The following is an 18709-nucleotide window of genomic DNA, read 5'->3' as shown; positions in this document are numbered from 1 at the left end:
ATATATATATATATATATATATATATATATATATATATATATATGTAGCACGCAGGAGACTGCTTACTTTGCTCCCTGTAGATTGTTTATATTTTCACTGTATCTCTAAACTTTTCCAAAAACCACTTTTTATTGATGAATTTGTTCTGTGGATTTCACACAGACGTGTATGTAGTATATTAAGGTTTCTTGCCCCTTCACACCTTCATCCCTTTGAGCTCCATCCATCCCTCCCTCTTCCCTAGTAGTCCCTTGGCCAGGTTCGTGAGTTTTGGTTTTGTTTGGTGCCTCATTTAGTTTAACCAGGGCCGTCTGCGTGAGCACCGATTGTAACTACACACTGGAGCCTGGTGGGTTCACTAGTGGCACATAGCTTCCCCCCAACACACTTTTAAAATCTGTCACTAGCAAATAGTTCAGTAGGGAGGGATGGAACCCCTGAGCCCTTTCTCCATCAATGCCTGATTGTTGATGGGACCATTTTTGTGTAGAGCCCAAAATGATTTTAACCTGTGCAGTCTTTGTTTTTGAATTAAAACATGACATTTGCTCATTCTTTTGGTGTATGTGTATATGTGGGTCAGATATAATATTTATTTATGTGTGTACAGGCGTGCATACCTCTGAGTGTGCACGTGGATGCCAGAGAAGGATGTCCAGTGTCTTCCTCTATCGCTCTACATTCTCATTTTTTTTCCTATAATCTCTCCCTTGGGCCAGAATCTTGTTTCAGCAAGGCTGGCTAGCCAGTGAGCTCCTGTGATCTGTCTGTCTCTGCCTCCCAGCTAGGGTTCAGGCTTGTATGAACATACATGGATTTGACATCGATACTGGGGATCTGAACTCATGTCCTTTTGCTTTCACATCAAGCACTTCCTGTCCTTCACCTTATTTTAGAGAGCAAAGTCCCTCATTGAACCTGGAGCTTATCAGTTTCACTCTGCTGCCTAGCCAGTGTGCTCCAGGGCTTCGCCCGGCGTGAACACATCTTATTGTTTTCTATGTCACATCCTATTGTCTGCTTGAGGTTACAGTCTCTAAATAGTGATTTTGTTCAGTATGAATGTGTATGCGTGTGTGTGTGAGAGAGAGAGTATAATCTGACTTCCTTCAGAGACTCCATTCATATAGTGGAGAATAACTGGCCACTTACAAAATTTATTATTTATTATTTATTACAATTTATTATATCCTGGCTGTGACTCCTCCCTTGTCTCCCTCCCTCTTCTCACCCTGTGCCCCTCCCCTAGCCCACTGATAGGGGAGGTCCTCCTCCACTTTTAAGACTGCTGTGGTTCTTTTGTCTTTGAGTCAATGGGTATGCACATGGAAGAATGAACTCTCCATGTACTGACTTTCAGAGGCTCAAAACTCCTCTTTTCTGACCTCATTGGGTCAGCAGCTGTAGTTTCTTTGTCATTATTCAATGGCTCATAGATACAGGCTTTGGGGTGTGGCAAATACTCACCATTCCTTGTAAATACTATTTTTTTACGGACAATGGAAACTATTATGATATATATATAATTCTGTACTAGAACACTAGCTTTACACACTACTCTTGAGGCTGTGTCCCCAGAACCTACCAGGTATTCAGGCTCCCCTGGGATAGATAAAGGGTTCTCTTGTCATCACTTTCTCCTACACCTGAATAATCAAAAGGTAGGAAGAGTGGGCAAAGCCAAACATAGTTGATTTGGTAACATCCACTCCGAGGAAAACTTGCCAAAGTCCCCAGGGCTTTGGATGAGGAAGCAGGAAGCACCTTCTTGTGTTCACTCCAGTGGACAGGCCAGGACAAGCAGGGACTTTCAGACATGAGCTGGAGGTCGGAGTCTCCTGTTTAAACTCTCCGTCACACCCAGGGCTTTGTCACTTGTCCAGAGACATTTCACAACACCGGCGGTAATAATTGCAATCATTATCAGGAATTATAAACCAGGAATCTTGCTATTCCACCTGGGAGAGTTGTACAGTATTCCTACGATCGTGTCCAGAGTTTTCTTCAACCCAACCCAAGTGACAGTAGGGGAATGTTCTCTGCTTGTGGCTGCTTATGCAGGGCATTATGGAACTGGTATGTGAGCTTCCCGGTTGTCAGAGAATCCTCTAGCAGTCACTGGACGACCGTTTCAGAAAACTGGATCATCAATAGCTCTGATCCTAACAGGATCCTTCTGCCCAGTGTGATGTCATGGAACATTGTCTGCACACATACTATATTCACTGACCATGAGTAGGCTTGGAGAAACAAAGCTCCTATTTTGGGCAGGCTGTAAGAGAGAGAGAGTCGGTCATCTCTCTTTGACTTGGAAATCATCCCTTCCCCAAGTTAGATAAGATGATGGCTTCTACAACAGTGAAGAAAAAGTTCCAGGGATAAAGAAAAAAGATTGTTCTGGAAGGTGTTATTAGAATCTGAACTATCCCTAGAAAGAACATTGCAGGCCTGTACTTTGCTGGTTGGGGTGTGGAAGGGAACCCTTTGGACAGGTAAGCCAAACAACACCAAAGCTTGCCATCACAGAAGTGCCCGGGCCGTTGAGAACCCTCCCTCCTTACAGCTCACCACAGGAGGTGCCCAGATGCTCTAATTTAGGCAAAGCAGACCTTTCCTGCCTGACATTTGTCTGCAAAATTTCTTCATGCTTTCTCTCCCTAGGTACTGTTTTTCACCCCACCCCTGTTCTCCCCCCACCATCTCATTTTCTCCTTTTGCTCAGCCAAGTTACTTTTCACTTGCAAAAGCAGTATACATTTATATGGTCCATTGTCATTTCTCATAGGGGATTTTTATGAACTTCGACGACTTCACTACCAGATTCAACTTCCCCCCTTCTTCCCTTGTGCACCTTCAGTTTCTCCCAAGTGCTGTGGCTTTATGGGAAGGGCCATTGCTCTATCTATAGGCTCTGTGCTAAAAGCTGCCTCTGGCCAAGACGAAGCAGCCCACGGGAAGAGAAAAGGTCTTTGGAGGCAAGGAGAGAGCCATCTTACATTACATAGGTGTCATGTTTTCTTGTCAAGTTTGCTTATTAAACAGATTTAATATCAGCCCCTAAAAAATTCCCCCTCCTCACATGGACCTATGACAGGCTATGTGGCATCTTAATAAAACATTAATTTGGGGGATAACTGTTGGCAGCCTTAAGCTAGCCTGTGTTCTGATAGCCCTATGGTTTGGCTCAGGTCCAGTCTCCAATTTCGCTGCCCTTTGGGGACTCCACATGGTCAACTTGTATTGATTTTCCCTTCAGAAATATTATGGATCCATGTGACTTGCGTGGTTACAGATTTATATGCCATATGAAAGATGCTAACATGACGTTGATAACAGATCTCACACCCTCACTAACCCGCTGACCCGGATGAAGGCACATGCGAGAGCTCCCTCCTGGAAAGAGACAGTTAAAACCTTCTTTTCTCTTTTTGGAATCTGTATTGGAAACCTGTTTTCTGGATGTCATCCCCACTTCCTCTGCTTGCCAGCATTTCTGTGAACCTTCTTGGGTCAACTGCAGTGTAACCTCTGTTGAAACCGAACATTTAGGTGACTAGCTTTAGGCCAACTGCTAAATGGTCTCATTGGACTGGGATTAAAAGAGCAGTACAGAAACTCAGATGCTCCTGCTTAGGCTCTCACTGCCAAACAAAAGAAGCAAGCAGTCAGTGATTTAGGGGGTGGGAGCCCTAGACCCCCCCAAAACACATTTTTTTTCCTCATTAGCTGAATCTCTTCTTACCATTTACCTAATATCTGTTTCAGAATGTGATTTTCATGACTCATGTTCCTGGGTATTGTTTTGAAAAACATGAGTAATGACTGTAAACATAGCCTCAAGCCTCTCTGCTTTGGGGGTACATGGTGGTGGTTAATCAATTAATTATTCCTTTATTTAACAAAGATGTTGGGTGACTCATTTTATACCAGTGTGCTGTGAATACCTGCTGTGTTTCACCAGGGAGATGGTAGTAGAGGCAGAGGGGAAAGATGAGTAGATGATGTCAATGGATCACTGAGAATGTTGTGATGAAAGTAAGCACTGTGAAGTCAGCCTGGAATGGAGAAAGGGCTGGAGGGGCAGGTTGTTTGATCTTTATATTAGTTACTCTTCTCTTGCTGCAATTACAACCAAATTGTGACCAAGAGCAAGTTAAGAAAAGGAGTTTATTTTACGTTATAGTTCCAGAGAGTCTATAATGGCAGAGAAGGTATGGCAGAGGCAGCAGGTAGCAGAAAGCTGGCTGGTTACATTTCATCCATATACAGTAATCAGAGAGACAGAGGCAGAGACAGACACAGACACACATACAGACAGAGACAGACACAGAGACAGGGAGAGACAGACAAAGAAACACACACACACACACACACACACAGAGATAGAAAGAACAAGGCTATAAACCCTCAAATCCCACCTCTAGTAATTCACTTCCTTCAGCAAGGCTGCACCCCATAAAGGTTCCATAACCTACCCAAACAGCATCATCTCTGGGGATCAAGTGTTCAAACACAAGAGCCTATGGGGGGCATTTCTTATTCAAACCATCATAATTATATTGTAGTTATAGAAGGTAAGGAGGTGAGAAATGTGTAGAGAGAATTGATATGTGCACTAGGGCAGAGAGTTGAGTAACATGTAGCCCTTACAGAGCCCATAGTTTAGTTGGGCACATGGCTAAAACTAATTATGGAGAATAATGCAATAAGGACTATGATGGAACTAGCTAAAAGGAAGAACACAGAGAGGTGTTATGGATGTAAACATGTTTTGGTTTTGATCCCAAGTCTAGGATATGAGACTGATTCAGACTCATATGATTTAGTAGCAAAAATAGTTTGCTGTCCATAGCAGCAAACTATTTGCCACGTGCAGGCTCTGAGAGGGGCTCTTTCCCAGCTAAAAACATTTTAATTCTGAGGACTCTGGAGAGAAAATAAAGGCCAGAGCCCAGAGAGAGTGTTGAGGGCTCTGAGAAAGAGAAAGCTGCTGGTTTCCACTCCTGCTGCTCATGGTTGCTCTTGATGCAGTGAGACAAAGAAGTTGGAGATATCCTGAAGTGAAGATTGGACTGGCCCCACAGAACCTGACGATCCTAATCATCAGGAAGTAGCTAAGAATAACTACACCCCATGTCCCCACTATTGTTCCGTCTCTCCTACCTGGTGTTGGGATGTTGGAAAGGATTGGGCTGGAGAAGAGAGAAAGAGGATTAAGAAACATAAATAAGATGGAGTTAAAAAGTACACCTACACAGAGGGCCTGACTGAAATCATGGGAGTGGGGAGGGAAGGCTTACCTTCTGGTATTCTGGTGCTTACGCCATGACAGGAAGTAAACGTGGAAGGTGAGGGATGAAGTTGGCTGGAGGGAAGGAATCCTGTTAGGGTTTGTTTGGCTAAGCACAGTCCACTGAGCATCTGCTCTGTACATGTCTGCATTGTTCTAGGTGCAGGAGTTAAGGCCTTCTAATGCTTATGTTCTAAGGGTGGATGAGGTAGACATTGAATATGTAAATGGGTGAGATAACTGAATGGTGACAGCTTCCAAGGCAATATAGGATAACGATTAAGGGAGGTTTGGAATGTGCTGTGAGGGTAGCATGGGATGGGACTAGGCTCGGAAGAGGTGACATATATGCTGAGATGGGACTGTAGGAATACCTAGGAGAAAGAAGATGCTGGGTAGAAGAACTTTCAAGGTTTGCATAACTGAGGAAGAAGCGTATTAAGTTTAAGCAAGATGAAAATGCCTAGGGTGGCTTGTTTCTGGTAGGGGAATGACATATTGGCATTCCAGAACAATCCAGAGATGACCTGGGGAAATAGAGAGCCTGGTCAGGAGGCCATTGTGAAGTTCAGGCTAGAAGGGATAAAGCAGTCTCTCCACATAGTGATTACTATGGAGGTCTGAAACACGGGAACTCTAAGATATTTGGAGGGGTGGAGTAAATGACATGTCTGAAGAATCAGAGCTGGTTCCGGAGCAATTATTTGAGGAGCTCTGGAGATGAAAGTGGTGACTGAGATGGGAGAAAGAGTGAAAGAAACTGTTTTTGGAGACCAAGTTTTGCATTGGGCATGTTTAATATGGGATGCTTATTGGACACTCTGGAAGAAAGGAAACAACTTTTTTTATCATGAAATCTTGAGATCTGAGAGTGGCAAATCCTCCTGTGGGGCTAGATGCCTGGGGACAGCTTGGGGGAGATACAGTTAGGAAGGCACCTGGCTCTGAGGAGGGAAATAACATGGAGGCAGGAGGTAACCAGCTGTGGAAGACCAAGCTAGTCTGTTGTGTGGGTGGAGAAGGGAAAGGACAAGAATCAACATTCATCCAGCACCTGCTCCTTCGTGTGCCTCCTTCTGTAGTGGACTGATTCATGACTCCCATTTTAGGGTTGGCCATTCAATACAGAGGATGAGATGACTTGGGTATATCTGACTGAATAGATGCTGCATGGCATTACTGCAGCCATCTTGAATCAGAACCACCCTTGAGTGGTCCTAGTTGGTTTTTTTTTGCTGCCTAGTTTCCCAGAAAACTATTTATAAATAAAATGGGTAGAGTGGTATATGGGGCTTTACAGTCCAACCCTGGCTCTAGGGATTCATCTAACTTTTTTTTTTTTTGGTAGTAATACAAACCAGGTGCATTCCAGCTAGGATGAAGTAATTTTTGTCTTAGCCTTAAATATGCCTTTCTTTCTGATCCAAATTGTGATGATCCAACTGTTTGATGTCACATGTCCGTTAGTAAGTCCTCCAATAAATGATACTATCCAATCTAAGGTCTGCCTGCCTCTATTCCTTTGTCTTACAGTGCCTTTGGACCGCTCTTTATCAACTAGGACTGAGCTGGTGAAGAACAAAGATATATGCAAGTCCGTGGACTTTGTCAACCTCTGCAAAGGTTGACAAAAAACTCCATTTAGTTCTGCCATTTAGTCCACACAAAGATTCTAGAGGTAGGTACTAGTCATGTAGTTAGCATCAGTGTGCTTGCTCTTGCTGTTGTTTTGGTAAACTCAAAGAGACACTAAGTGGATTAGAGGAAGAGCTCAGTTGATAATGGACTTGCCTTGTAGCTTGAGGACATGGATGCAATTGCTAGAGTCATATATATATATGTATATATATATAATAATATTTATATATAATATATATATTTAGTGATGCATGCCTTTACTTCTGCAGCTGGGGAGTGGGGAAAGGTGGGTTCCTGGGCCAGCCTGGTCTATTTGGTTAACTCTAGGCCAAAGAGAAATGCTGTTATAAAAGTCAAAGTAGATAATACCTGAAGAACAACAGCTGTGTTGTCCTCTGGCCTCCACATACATGTGTGCCTGCACATACATACAAAAGGACACAAAATATTTCTCTTTTAAAGATATCCTTTGAGAGAGTAAGACCTGGAGAGTACAGGAGCTCCACAGGAACAGCAACAGATCCAAAAAATCTGGGCACAGGGGTCTTTTCTGAAACTGATACTCCAGCCAAGAACCACTCATGGAGATGGCTTGGAACCCCTGCACAGAGGTAGCCTATGGCAGTTCAGTATCCAAATGGCCTCCATAGTAATGGGAACAGGGACTGCCTCTGACATAATCTGATTGGCCTGCTCTTTGATCACCTCCCACTGAGGGGGGAGCAGCCTTACGAGGCTACAGAAGATGACAATGCAGCCACTCCTGATGAGACCTGATAGACTAGGATCTGAGGGAAGGGGAGGAGGATCTCCCTTATCAGTGGACTGGGAGAGAGACACGGGTGGGGAAGAGGGAGGGTGGGATTGGGAGGGGAGGAGGGAAGGAGGTACAGGGGGGGATACAAAGTGAATAAATTGTAATTAATAAAAATAAAAATAATTAAATAATGAAAAAGAAAAACTAGCAATAGATAGATAGATAGATAGATAGATAGATAGATAGATAGATAGATAGATAGATAGACAGATAGATCTGTTGTTAACCAAGAGAGTTGTCCTGTTTTCTCCCAGGGTAGTTTGTTCTCATCTAGTCTATGAAGGTTCTTTTGCCTTAGACACTTAACTAGGTGATCTGGTGTATTCATCTCCATGATACAGATGAGAAAGTTGAGTCTCAGAAGGGCAGTGTGTAGACAGGCAGCTCCCTCTCTGCTTCTTCCCATTCCTCCTCTGTTCTCACTCACTCCAGTTGGGGCTAGGATGGGAGAAAACGAGCTGGTGACAGAGTCATGGGACCTTTGACCAGAAAAGAAGGTGGGACAGTAGTCCCAGGCAGAGTAATGTTTCAGAAGGAAGAAAAGGTGTGCAGACAATAGAAGCCCTCGTATCTGGCACAGGTGATATGTATGGTACACTGTCTATATTTCAGCCTCTGCAGTGACTCAGGATAGAACATCTTACAACAGTTTTATGTTTGACATGAAAATGTACATGAATTTACTGAGACTTTTAACTGAAGAGTAAGCCACAGGTTGGCATGCAGTGTTGAGGTTTCTACTTTTTCTTGCGGGGACAAAACACTGGGAAAACGCAACTCAAGGAAGGCTGCTTGTAGTTTGGCTCCCAGTCTGAGAGTGCCTTCCATCACAGTGGTGGCATGGAGGAAGGAGCATGAGGTAGCCCGTCATGCTGTATACAGAGTCACAAGACAGAGAGAGATGAATTCTGGGACTCAGCCTGCTTTCTTCTTCTTCAGCCTGGATCCTCAGCCTGTGAAATGCCGTGGTCCATACTCAGGGTAGATCTTCCCTCGCTACTTAAAACGTCTCTGAAAATCCCCACACAGACATGTCTAGAGGTGTGTTTCCTAGGTGATTTTGAATCTAGTCAAATTGACAGTCAGGTAATTATCTGTTTTCTCCCTGAAAAATTATCTCCTCCTCCTTTCTCCTCCTCTTCTTCAGCATATTCAGTCTGGCTTTCGCAGGAACTGAACAGGCCTTTCTCCTCATATCTGATCAGATTATTTAAGAATTAATGACATTATTTAACGACAGTGGCAAATACAACCGATATAAATAGGCTGGGCACGGAAACAAAATGCTGTTGCCAAGTTCATAATCCTCCAGAAGATTGGGGACCTCCTACTTACCTTCTCCAATCTGCCAGCCCATACAGCAACCACCAACTGCCAACAGCTTTTGCAGAGAGACTAGGTCAATAGCTGTTCTGACAAATGGGCTAATGGGATTGAATGAGAAGATCTCTAGACAGAAATACATGTATTCAGTTCATACTGGTGTTTTAGAAACACGCGAAGTGAACACAATACTTGTGTTGAAATGATTTTGCTTTTATGGTTCTTTTTTTTTTTCCTGGCTCAACCTTTTTCAAAAGACTGGTTCTAATTTGAATTGGTTCAGTAGGATTTGAAAAACAACAACATTGATATTGTTTTCAGGGCAATAAAACAAAGTTAATACTTGGGCTGGGTTTGGAGTTCGGATAATTAGTTGCTGTCCACTTTGGTGGGTGAGTCATAGTACCCTGGTCCCACATCACTCCTCCCTGTGAGGAGCAATTCAAAATCAGTGCATGTCCTCTGGTTTAGAGTCTAAAGTGCCTCATGTCTCTCTTGCCTTGAGGTGTCTGTATTCTAAGCAATCCTAATGTGCTACTCATTGGAGATCAAAAATTCCAGGCAAGTGACCTGAGGCCACGGAGGCTGACAGTGATTGGCACCTTATTGTACAGGTGCTCCACGTAAGTCAATAACTCTTCTCATCCAGGTGCTCACAAAGCAGCTGGTTCTTCCCAGCTGTGGGTCTCTTTTGCTGGGAAGAGGCCCCATCCAATCCAGGTGCTTTTTAAACTTTTCAGGGTTTGGCCCTAGTTTGAGCTTCCCTGATTTCCCCAGTGTGTACCAATTTCTCTGATTTCCCTGTGCCCTTCTGTGTGGCATCAGTGTTGCTGAACATGGTATGAGCTCATGGAGTTGGTTACTTTAAAAACAGAAGATATCGGTATCTGTATTTTGGTTACAAAGAAGCCATGGAATGAATAGCAGTATTCATTAACTCTTTGAATTTGTTAAGTACTAACAGTTAACCATTAGAAGTGGGTCAGTGATGTAAGAGTCTCACGGCTTCAGTTTTTTCTTTTAGTTTTTAAATTGTCAATTTTTAGATATTTGACAGATTTAAAGCAAAATAATCATGCCATATTTAGACCTGGAGTTCAAGTCTGAATGTTTATGTGGAAAAATTATTGCAGTAAGCTTTTAATATGGCAAAAGCAACCTTATGCTCTACTTTAGCTAAAATGATACATAATCTAAAATTATATTAGAACATGTCTCTTGCCTTCAAACTTTGGTATGTCAGAATATTGATTTGCAGCTTGGTGGGATTCCCCAATTAATGTCCTCCTCCCATCCCCAACTACATGTACACTGAGAATGGACATTGGCTTGAGGGATTAATTATTTTGTTTCTGCCACTTAATAAATCTCAGCATTTTGAGTAAATGTACCTCAGTCTAATCAGACTTTTTATGACCTTTTTAACTACATTTAAAACCCTTAAATTCTATTTCTGGGTGTTTGTGAGCCTGATTGCTGTCATGAAGTAAAATTCTATTACTCTAGGTAGTCACTAGGTGAGTGAACATAGTTCTCGTTTAGTAAGCATATGCTGTTTCTCAACCCTAGCTTTTGCAGTGTCCTGGCACCCTTTGAAATTATGGCCTCGATCCATGAATTAAATCAGTATCTAAGTGAATGTGCTGTTGCTTTATTGATCAGTTCTATATAAGTGGGAATACAGCATATACCTGGGTAGTCTTACAGTTATCTTTTAACATCCTATTTTTTTCATTAATTACATATCAACATTAATTTTTTTTACCTATTAGGATTTTTAAAAGGTGGAGCCTAATGAGAGGTGATTGGGTCAAAGGGAACTGTCTTGTGAGGATGAAGGCTTCTCATTGTCATGAGAGGTCCCAGGTGACCAGACTGTTGTAAGCTAGCCTGGCATCTCTCTCACTTCTTGGCTCATGCATGTGTGCCCTTCCTGTGTGCGACAGGTTTCCTTTCTGGGTCTCCAGTATGTTGGGATACAGCCCCCATAGCACTTACCATGTATTGATCACAGACTTGAACTTTCTAGATTGCTAGCAAAGTAAAAAGAAATCCTGCCACATGAAATGGAAATATAGTCACTGGCAACCGCAGGACACTGTGGATTTCCTTGATTCCTTGACTCTAGAAGTTTCCCTCCTACTATCTTGCCCCAATGTGTTGGTTTCTAGATGTCAGCATTTGTATCCTAGCAAGGGCCATGTAGCATTGATAGTAGATGAAGACATCATACAAACTCATTTAATAGAAACCTAAATGGATTTTGATCTGTTTGTGCCTACGTGTATATCATGTATACGCATATGTACAGACTGAAATGTGTGGGAGTATAACTGGGAATATTCAGCAATAAGTCGTGGTCTGCAGACTCTACCAGTTCCCAAGCTATAAACATCACAACCTGTTTCAAGATGCTGATATAAGTCAGGGGCATTAGCATATAGGATTTCTGCCTCTCAAGCACAGTGGGTGAAAGAGGGTTAGGCATGCATTGAGGGACTACCCGGGACCCTCAAAGCTACTGAGAGGAATTTGCAGAGTAGGGGCTAATGTTCCCTGAGCTGCTGGTGAGACTCTTTAGTACTTTGGAGTGAATGTTTACTTGGTTTGCCAAGGCCAGACCCCCAAATTGCTTACCCACAATGCCCCAAGAATCTCACTGGGATAAGTAGCAGCACAGAGTGTCATCAGAATCTGGAGCAGAGGTTCCTGGGGAAATGCATGCCGGGCCAGCACAGCATGGGGTGCTATTCTCTTGTACCCTTGGAAGTGGGCTGTCGTGTAATCCCCAGGGTCTTGACTATCTAGGTGGTAGGAGATGGCATTCCCCCGTGGCCCTGGATGAATGGCAGGGTGGTAAGAGGACTGTTCAGTGGAGGTTAAGACAGAGCTGCTCTCTTCTCTTCTTTCTTTTACTTTCTCTCTCTCCACTTGCCCAGGAAGCTCCTCTCCTCCAAAACTGAGGACACAGCAAGAATGAGGCAGAGTGTAGGTAGAGCAGGAGTGTGAAGAAAGAGAAAACTCCTTAGGTGGCCTGGGTGCCAGAGGCTAGGGTGTGGGCAGCCCCAGGACAGAGCAGATACAAGTTTTTACTTAGTCAGATACACAGAGACCTGTCCTGCTTATAGGTGGTGAGTGAATATTCAGTGGTCACAGCGACACACATTTGGATGCCTCATTCAACCAAGCCACGGACAAAAGCAATTGTAAGCCATGAGCTGGTACACAGGCATTAGGGTCAGAAAAATGGGGGTGGAATTCCAGTCCTAACTTTGCCTTTGTGTGACTTTGAGCAAATGCCTTGCTTTTCTGTCTTTTTCATACTGGGTCTATGAAACACCTCTCTCTTCTGTCTATGAATCATTCTGACCTGCTTTCTTTCTCAATCCACTCTTTTGTTTTTCTGTTCTTGCAGAATTCAGACCCCAAGCATTGATTGCTTTGCCTCTGTTCTGTGAGAAGTAGATTTCGTATGTTGTGTTACTAGACTAGGTCCTGAAAAATAACTTTTTATGTGTGAAAGTTCAACTTTGACAATGACTGTTAGGTAGATAACCAATGTTGACAGAACTTCTTAACTCGTGGATCACCATTTTCTAACTACTAAACGGATATTCCATATTATGACTAACTCTATCTTTACACTGAATGTTTGGACTATTTGCTGTAACACTACCCAAATGACTTTGCTTATGTAGACGTCTCCTATGGCTGCCAGTGTTCAAGAGATAGAGTCCAACCTTGGGAGAACATCCATTGCTCCGGGGTTCAAAATACAAACGCAGCAACCTTGCGGTAGCCTTGTCAGCCTGTCCTTCTTTTCCTAACACCCATGTACCAAAACATCTGTCCCTTAATGCTTCTTGGCCAGACCTCAGCTGGGGATGCATCCTCAGCCAGGGATGAAGCTCACGTTCTCCTGCCCCATCTGTGCTGGAATACCGACGGCCTTGATCATGAGCAGATAGTACGCAGACAGCTACACCTGCTATGAGTTCCCGAGTGCAGTGTTGTGTCGTATTTGGAAGACACTGTTTTGCATCAGTGGCACTTACAAGCTTCCCATATCTCTGTCTGGCATGTTCTCTGAGCCTTGAAGGGAGGATGTGTGACATAGATGCCCCGTTTGTCTGAGCACTCCGTAGATACCTATTCTCTGTGCTTTGGCCTATCTGCTATTCTTAGTGTACCTACAGCATCCTGTGTGCTAATGGAGACATCTGCTTTCAATACTGGCTCGGAAAGACACTGCATTAGAATCGCCCATGTTCTACTTACTTTTGTGTCACTGGAGCCCACCATGGTAAGTGGAAGATAGACAAATGAGCGCTGAATGGCTACCGACTCATTCTCACACAGGTCCTTCAAGTTATTTTTCTGAGAAACTTGGTCGGTAGTGTGATTTCTGTAGTCATCCAGCTTGGCATATGAAGCCCAATTCTGTTGCTTACAAAAAGGTTTTAGACAGGTTATTTAATGTTTCTTCAACTCATAAGTGGAAGTCATACTAACCTCATAGGGTTATGGATTAAGTATGACATTGTGGTACTGAGCCAGGCACAGATCTCATCCAGGACAGGATAGCTAGGACAGCTTGCCCGAGGTATCCAAGTTATCCTCACAGTCTCTGAGTGGCTCCATTCGGCTACAAGACCAGCATCTTGGAACAGAGATTCTCTAATTGCAGAATCAATCCACTGGAGGGCAGAGCATTGACCATGTTCCCATTGGTACTCTGCTTGGCCTCATTATATTTGAAGATCAGAAGAAAGACTCAAGTGAGCTACTTGTCTAGAGAAGCGAGAAAATCACACTGAACCAGGAACAGTTAGTGATTTTTACATCTGGTCACATTTCCATAAGCAGATCCTCTCTTTCCTCGATGCTGGCCTTGACTGCCAATCCTGGTGATTGCTAATCAATGTTTGTAATCCCTCAGTACATTTGGATTTCAAGAGTTCCCTATTTCCCAGGAAAGAACCCAAGTTCATCAAGCCAATTTGGAAAAGCAGCTGATGGAGGCACAAACCATAACTGTAATTAACAGAAAGGCTTTGAAACTGAACACACAGAAGAGAAATGAACAAACTGTTTAATCTTGCCTTTACTACGCTTTAGCCATTTAATCTCTGCTTTGGGTATATACATCTGGGAGGCACATAATTTTCTAAACATTTTATTATGAATGTTCAGGTTTTTCTCCCCACCAGCTGTTGATTTCACTTGTGCTTAGAAAGCATCCACTCAAAATGCTCAAGGAAGGCTGGGAGGCACTTTAGGTTCTTGCCAAGCTAGCATTCAAGGTGAACTGCTGGAGCATTTGGAGGATGCTGCTTTTGACTTCAACAGCTTGGCCTAGGGGCACCAACGCTGATGAGCAGTTGATCCAGCAGGTGAAGGCGTTCTCCCATTTGGAAATTTGATTTGTTATGTTGAAGAATCCTGATGAGGCGGCTTCTCCCCACGCTGCCATTGCTCAGGCCTGGATCAGTGCAAGAGAGCTACCAACAGTTTCTGGAAGTCTCCAGAGGTGTCTGAGCGAACCATGTCAGAGAGAGACTTCTGATACTTCTCCTGGAACTTGGCTTTTATTCTAGGAAGGTCCACCTGCGGGAACAATGACAGCAGCATGGGTGACAGCATTGATGGTGTGTTTGCTGTAAATGGCAGACACTTTCCTACGCCACTGTATTCATTTATTATGTCTTTAAACAGCCCTTTGGGGCTGGGTGGGCATTGTTTCCACTTTGAGGATAAGAGAAGAAAAGCCTGCTTTAGCTCCCTAAAAGTACAAGTGTCTTCTTCATGTGTGTGTACACACTCACACACGCACACACCACGCACACACATAGTTTGTTAAGATTTTATTTATGGAGGTTAAAATTAAATTGCATATATTTTCATGTTTTACAAAGTATTTTTCTTTTGAATGTTTTATAGGTATTTGAAAATGAGTCATTCTTGGGGAGCAGAGCATGTACACAAGCAGGTAGGTGGTGGCCACATTTGCTTTCCGAGTCAGTCTGACAGTATTTGGTGAAAGGGTGAGATGATTCTCTAGGTGGAGCTTTTAAATAAAGCATTGCTGCCTGGAGGGATGGCTCAGCCATTCAACACAATGGCTGCCCTTCTAGAGGACCCAGGTTTGATTCCCAGCACCCACACGGCAGCTCACAGCCACCTATAATTCCAGTTCTGAGGTATCTAATACTTTCTCTGGCCTTCCTGGATACCAGGCACACGTGTTGCAGGGACATACATACAGGCAAAACACCCACACACATTAAATAAATAATAATAAAAAAGAAGAAATGATGGATTGCTTCCTTGTAGCGCATCAGGAAGGATAATAGTTCCAGTTAACACATTTCAAACTTGTCACCATTTGTAGAACTTATGTAGGGGCTAATTCATAGAAAGCTTAAGAAGCCAGGGGCTGAAGGAAGAGCAAGAAGAAAACAGTCAAAACATTGTTCTGTTTCAGATTCTTTCAGCTATAAAGTGGAGAGCTGGGGCGGGGGTAATTTCAGACAGGACTAAACAAGTCTTACAAAGAAACAATGTTTTGCTTGCTGTGTTTTGGTTTTGGTTTGAACTCTGCCTTACCCACCAGGCCTAGACATCATAGACAAGCATCTGGTTCCCCTTCTTTGTGCATCAATGAGAGGCGATGCTGAGAGAAAGAGAGAGAGAAGGAAAGGTAGGAGAGGGTGGGGGCGTGAGGAGTTGTTTGAAGCCAGTGCTGCTCTCAAGCCAGAGACTCCTGGAGGGAAGATGCTGTGAGTACGCCTGCTGCCTTGCTTGTGTGTCCACTGCCTTGCTGGATGCCAGTCCTGGGGGAGGGGCGGGATCATGGAGTTCAGGATTGGGGGAGCTGGCATTTTGTCCTGGTGCATGTGGAAGATTAGAGGATCCCTTAAAGATATATGTGCCTGGGCTTGAAACACTCCAAAGAGACTGACCACATGTGGAAATTAACCCCACTCACATGTGGTCCCTTCTGAGATGGAACTGAACATCCTGTGTTCTATATCCAAGTGAACACAGAACGCTGACAAGCCTTCTGGTGGAATCCAGTCTCTCTTGGGGGGTCTATAGAACCCTGCTCCTCTTGAGATCTCTCTGGAGCTAGAGGCTGTGTTGCTGAGAGCTGGAGAGACAAAGAAGGCAAGGCCCCTGAAGGAAGGGTGAGAGGCTCAGAACAGAGGAGAGAATACCAGCTCCAGGGGCAAAGAGGCTGCTCAAGGGGGAGGGGGCAGAGAGGAGGAGGAAAAATTCCAGGAACAGAAATAAAAACGAAAGAACTGCCTTGCTGTGAAGCTATATTTAAAAACAACGTCAGATGTTAAGTGTTTGTCGAAAGGCATGGGTCAGAATTTGGGTTGATACCTCTCCCTCTCTACCGAACTTTTTTTTTTTTTTTTTTTTTTTAAAGATGTCTGTGGTTTTTTGCTGCTTAGCTCCCTTCATTCTCCAAGGCTTCTGCCACTGCAGTAACATGCTTGCCTCAATCCCTTTTATTTCACATCCCCTTCTGACTGTGGCCTGACAGCCCAAGGCGTTCTTTGTAAAGCTTGGTGGTTGCTTCCAAGGTTTTGGCCACTCCTTCCCTCCTCTCCCTAACACTCACATTCTTCTCTGAGATGGGGTGCAAGCTGGTCCTCAGGAACAAAAGAAGCTCCACATTTTTATATATGAAGCATTATTATTCGTGTAGTGCATAAACATATTCAGTATTATCTGTTCTGTTAAACAGATGGGGAGCAATGATAATTAGACAAAAGTGTGTCTAACATGGCTTGTTGAGAGGGTCAGTATTGAAAAAACTCCCAAGAAACTGTTTTGTTGATTTTTTTTTGTGTGTGTGTGCATGGGGGGCTGGTGTTATTTGTTTTGTTTTTCTGAAAAAAACATGTAAGGTATGCTTCCTTCAATAAGAGAGTGAGGAAATTATTTGTGTATTGTCTCTGCCTTGTTGCAGGGTGACCCCTTTTCATGTCTCTGGTTTGTCTTCCTTAAAATAGAGCTGAGTGTAGCTGTGCTACCTTGGAACAGCTCCACCAGTTCCTCTTTGCAGAGTGCCACCAGCTCTCTGGAGCCACAGATGACAGAAATAGAAGCAGCTCTCGGTATTGTATTTTAATAAAAAGGAGAAGACCGAAGCAGAGTCCAATGTGTTCTGCATATTCTGGGAAGGGAAGGGCTGTCTTTGTCTTACATTCTAGAGAAATAGTATAATAATAATAATAATAATAATAATAACAACAACAACAACAGCCAATGACATCAGTTGGGGAAAAAGACCTTGAAGCCCTTTTTCTGGAGTCAAGTGTCTTACCTCAGCCCTGGTCACAATGATGCGAATTAACGTCTCCTCGTCTGTCCCCACACCCTTCATGGACTTGTACAGTAGGTCAGCAAAATAGCCCTCGAGGTCCCGGGCACATCTCACTGGGAGGGAGGGGAAAGGAGGATGTGAAATGTTCTCGTGGTTTGGTGAACAGCACGGAGATCCTGCATAGGCACAGAGTGTCCCCTCTCCCCCACGGGACTTCTGGACTCGACGGGAAGCGTTTTGGAAGGATATGACTCTTTACTGTTGTGAAATGATATCTAGAAGGTTCCCTGGGTCAGCAGAGCAGGGCTCTTCAGCTAGAGCTGAGTCAAAATCACTGCAGAATGAGGAGAATGGCCTCTATTCTCTGTAAGCCCTGGGGAAGGAGCATGGGCCCTCCTCACGCTCATACTGTGGAGGTCTGGAGTCTCACTCATGGACATAGCTGGTGCTACACGGTGGAACCTCTGGGCTCGATTGGGGCTCTGTGGGAACGCAGCTTGGTCAGCAGCCTTCCGTGAGAGAACCTCATGTCCAGAAGGTTTGCTCGGCTGCACCACATCCTGCTTTCTTGCGTTCAGCAAGCCACACACCCTTTGTTTTCCTTACAGCAACTGTTTGGGTGTCTTCTGTTTTACCATCCGCGGATCCTCGCATCCTTCATTTGGTACGTGAGACAAAGATGTTTGCCCCTCCCACTACCGGTCCCCTTTCTGCGTTGGTGCTGTGAGCTCCTTTCTGTCCGTCCCTCTGCCTGCCTGTTTATAAACTGATGAGGCTTAGTGTTTGCTCATCAACCAGGCAACTGGGTGCACCTCTACCCCGGGAGGGAAGGCTTGCATTTCCTGCCCCTCCTCACAGGTTCCTAGGCCCCTACTACTACAAGTGCTTAAGAGGAATGAACCATTTACTCTTGAGGTTGTTGACATTTTTCTAGAAAAAAAATTTCTAGAAAGCTTACCGGTATTTTGGTTTTGGTTTTGGTTTTTTAAATTGGGGCTTTGTTTTGAGATAGGGTTTCACTCTATAGCCCAGGCTACCCTCAAACTGAAGCAATCCTCTTGCCTCAGGTGGGGAGTGCTAGAATCACAGCAAATTTTCAATGTTAATAATAGTAATGAAGTCAATATAAGTGTGCAATGTGAACTTTTGTCTGTTCTGGGAGCAGGGGCTTCATACCCTCGGTCACTATCTGTGGGGTTGATGTTTCTGAGCAAGGGAGAGGAGCAGAACCTAGGTCAGGAGCCAATCTCCTTTTTTTTTCTCTCAGGCCATACAGTAGCCTCCCAAGTTTAGTGGAAAACT

The 18709-nt window shown here is 43.9% G+C and overlaps 1 protein-coding gene across 1 annotated transcript in view; it reads right to left on the bottom strand.

Moving 5' to 3' along the window:
- Positions 1 to 14160: 14160 nt before the first annotated feature.
- Anxa13 (annexin A13) overlaps positions 14161 to 18709 on the bottom strand; it is a 50404-nt gene continuing 45855 nt past the window's right edge. The window contains exons 10-11 of the mRNA XM_055626596.1: positions 17408 to 17520; positions 14161 to 14676 (exon numbers count right to left, since the gene is read on the bottom strand). Coding sequence (XP_055482571.1) covers positions 14557 to 14676; positions 17408 to 17520 — 233 coding nt within the window. The 3' untranslated portion in view covers positions 14161 to 14556. The remainder of the gene's footprint in view (positions 14677 to 17407; positions 17521 to 18709) is intronic.

Source organism: Psammomys obesus, unplaced genomic scaffold, assembly GCF_907164565.1.
Source record: "Psammomys obesus unplaced genomic scaffold, mPsaObe1.curated_primary_1811, whole genome shotgun sequence".
NCBI lineage: Eukaryota > Metazoa > Chordata > Mammalia > Rodentia > Muridae > Psammomys > Psammomys obesus.
Note: the sequence above shows the minus strand (reverse complement) of the source record. Positions and strands in the feature narration are given on the sequence as shown.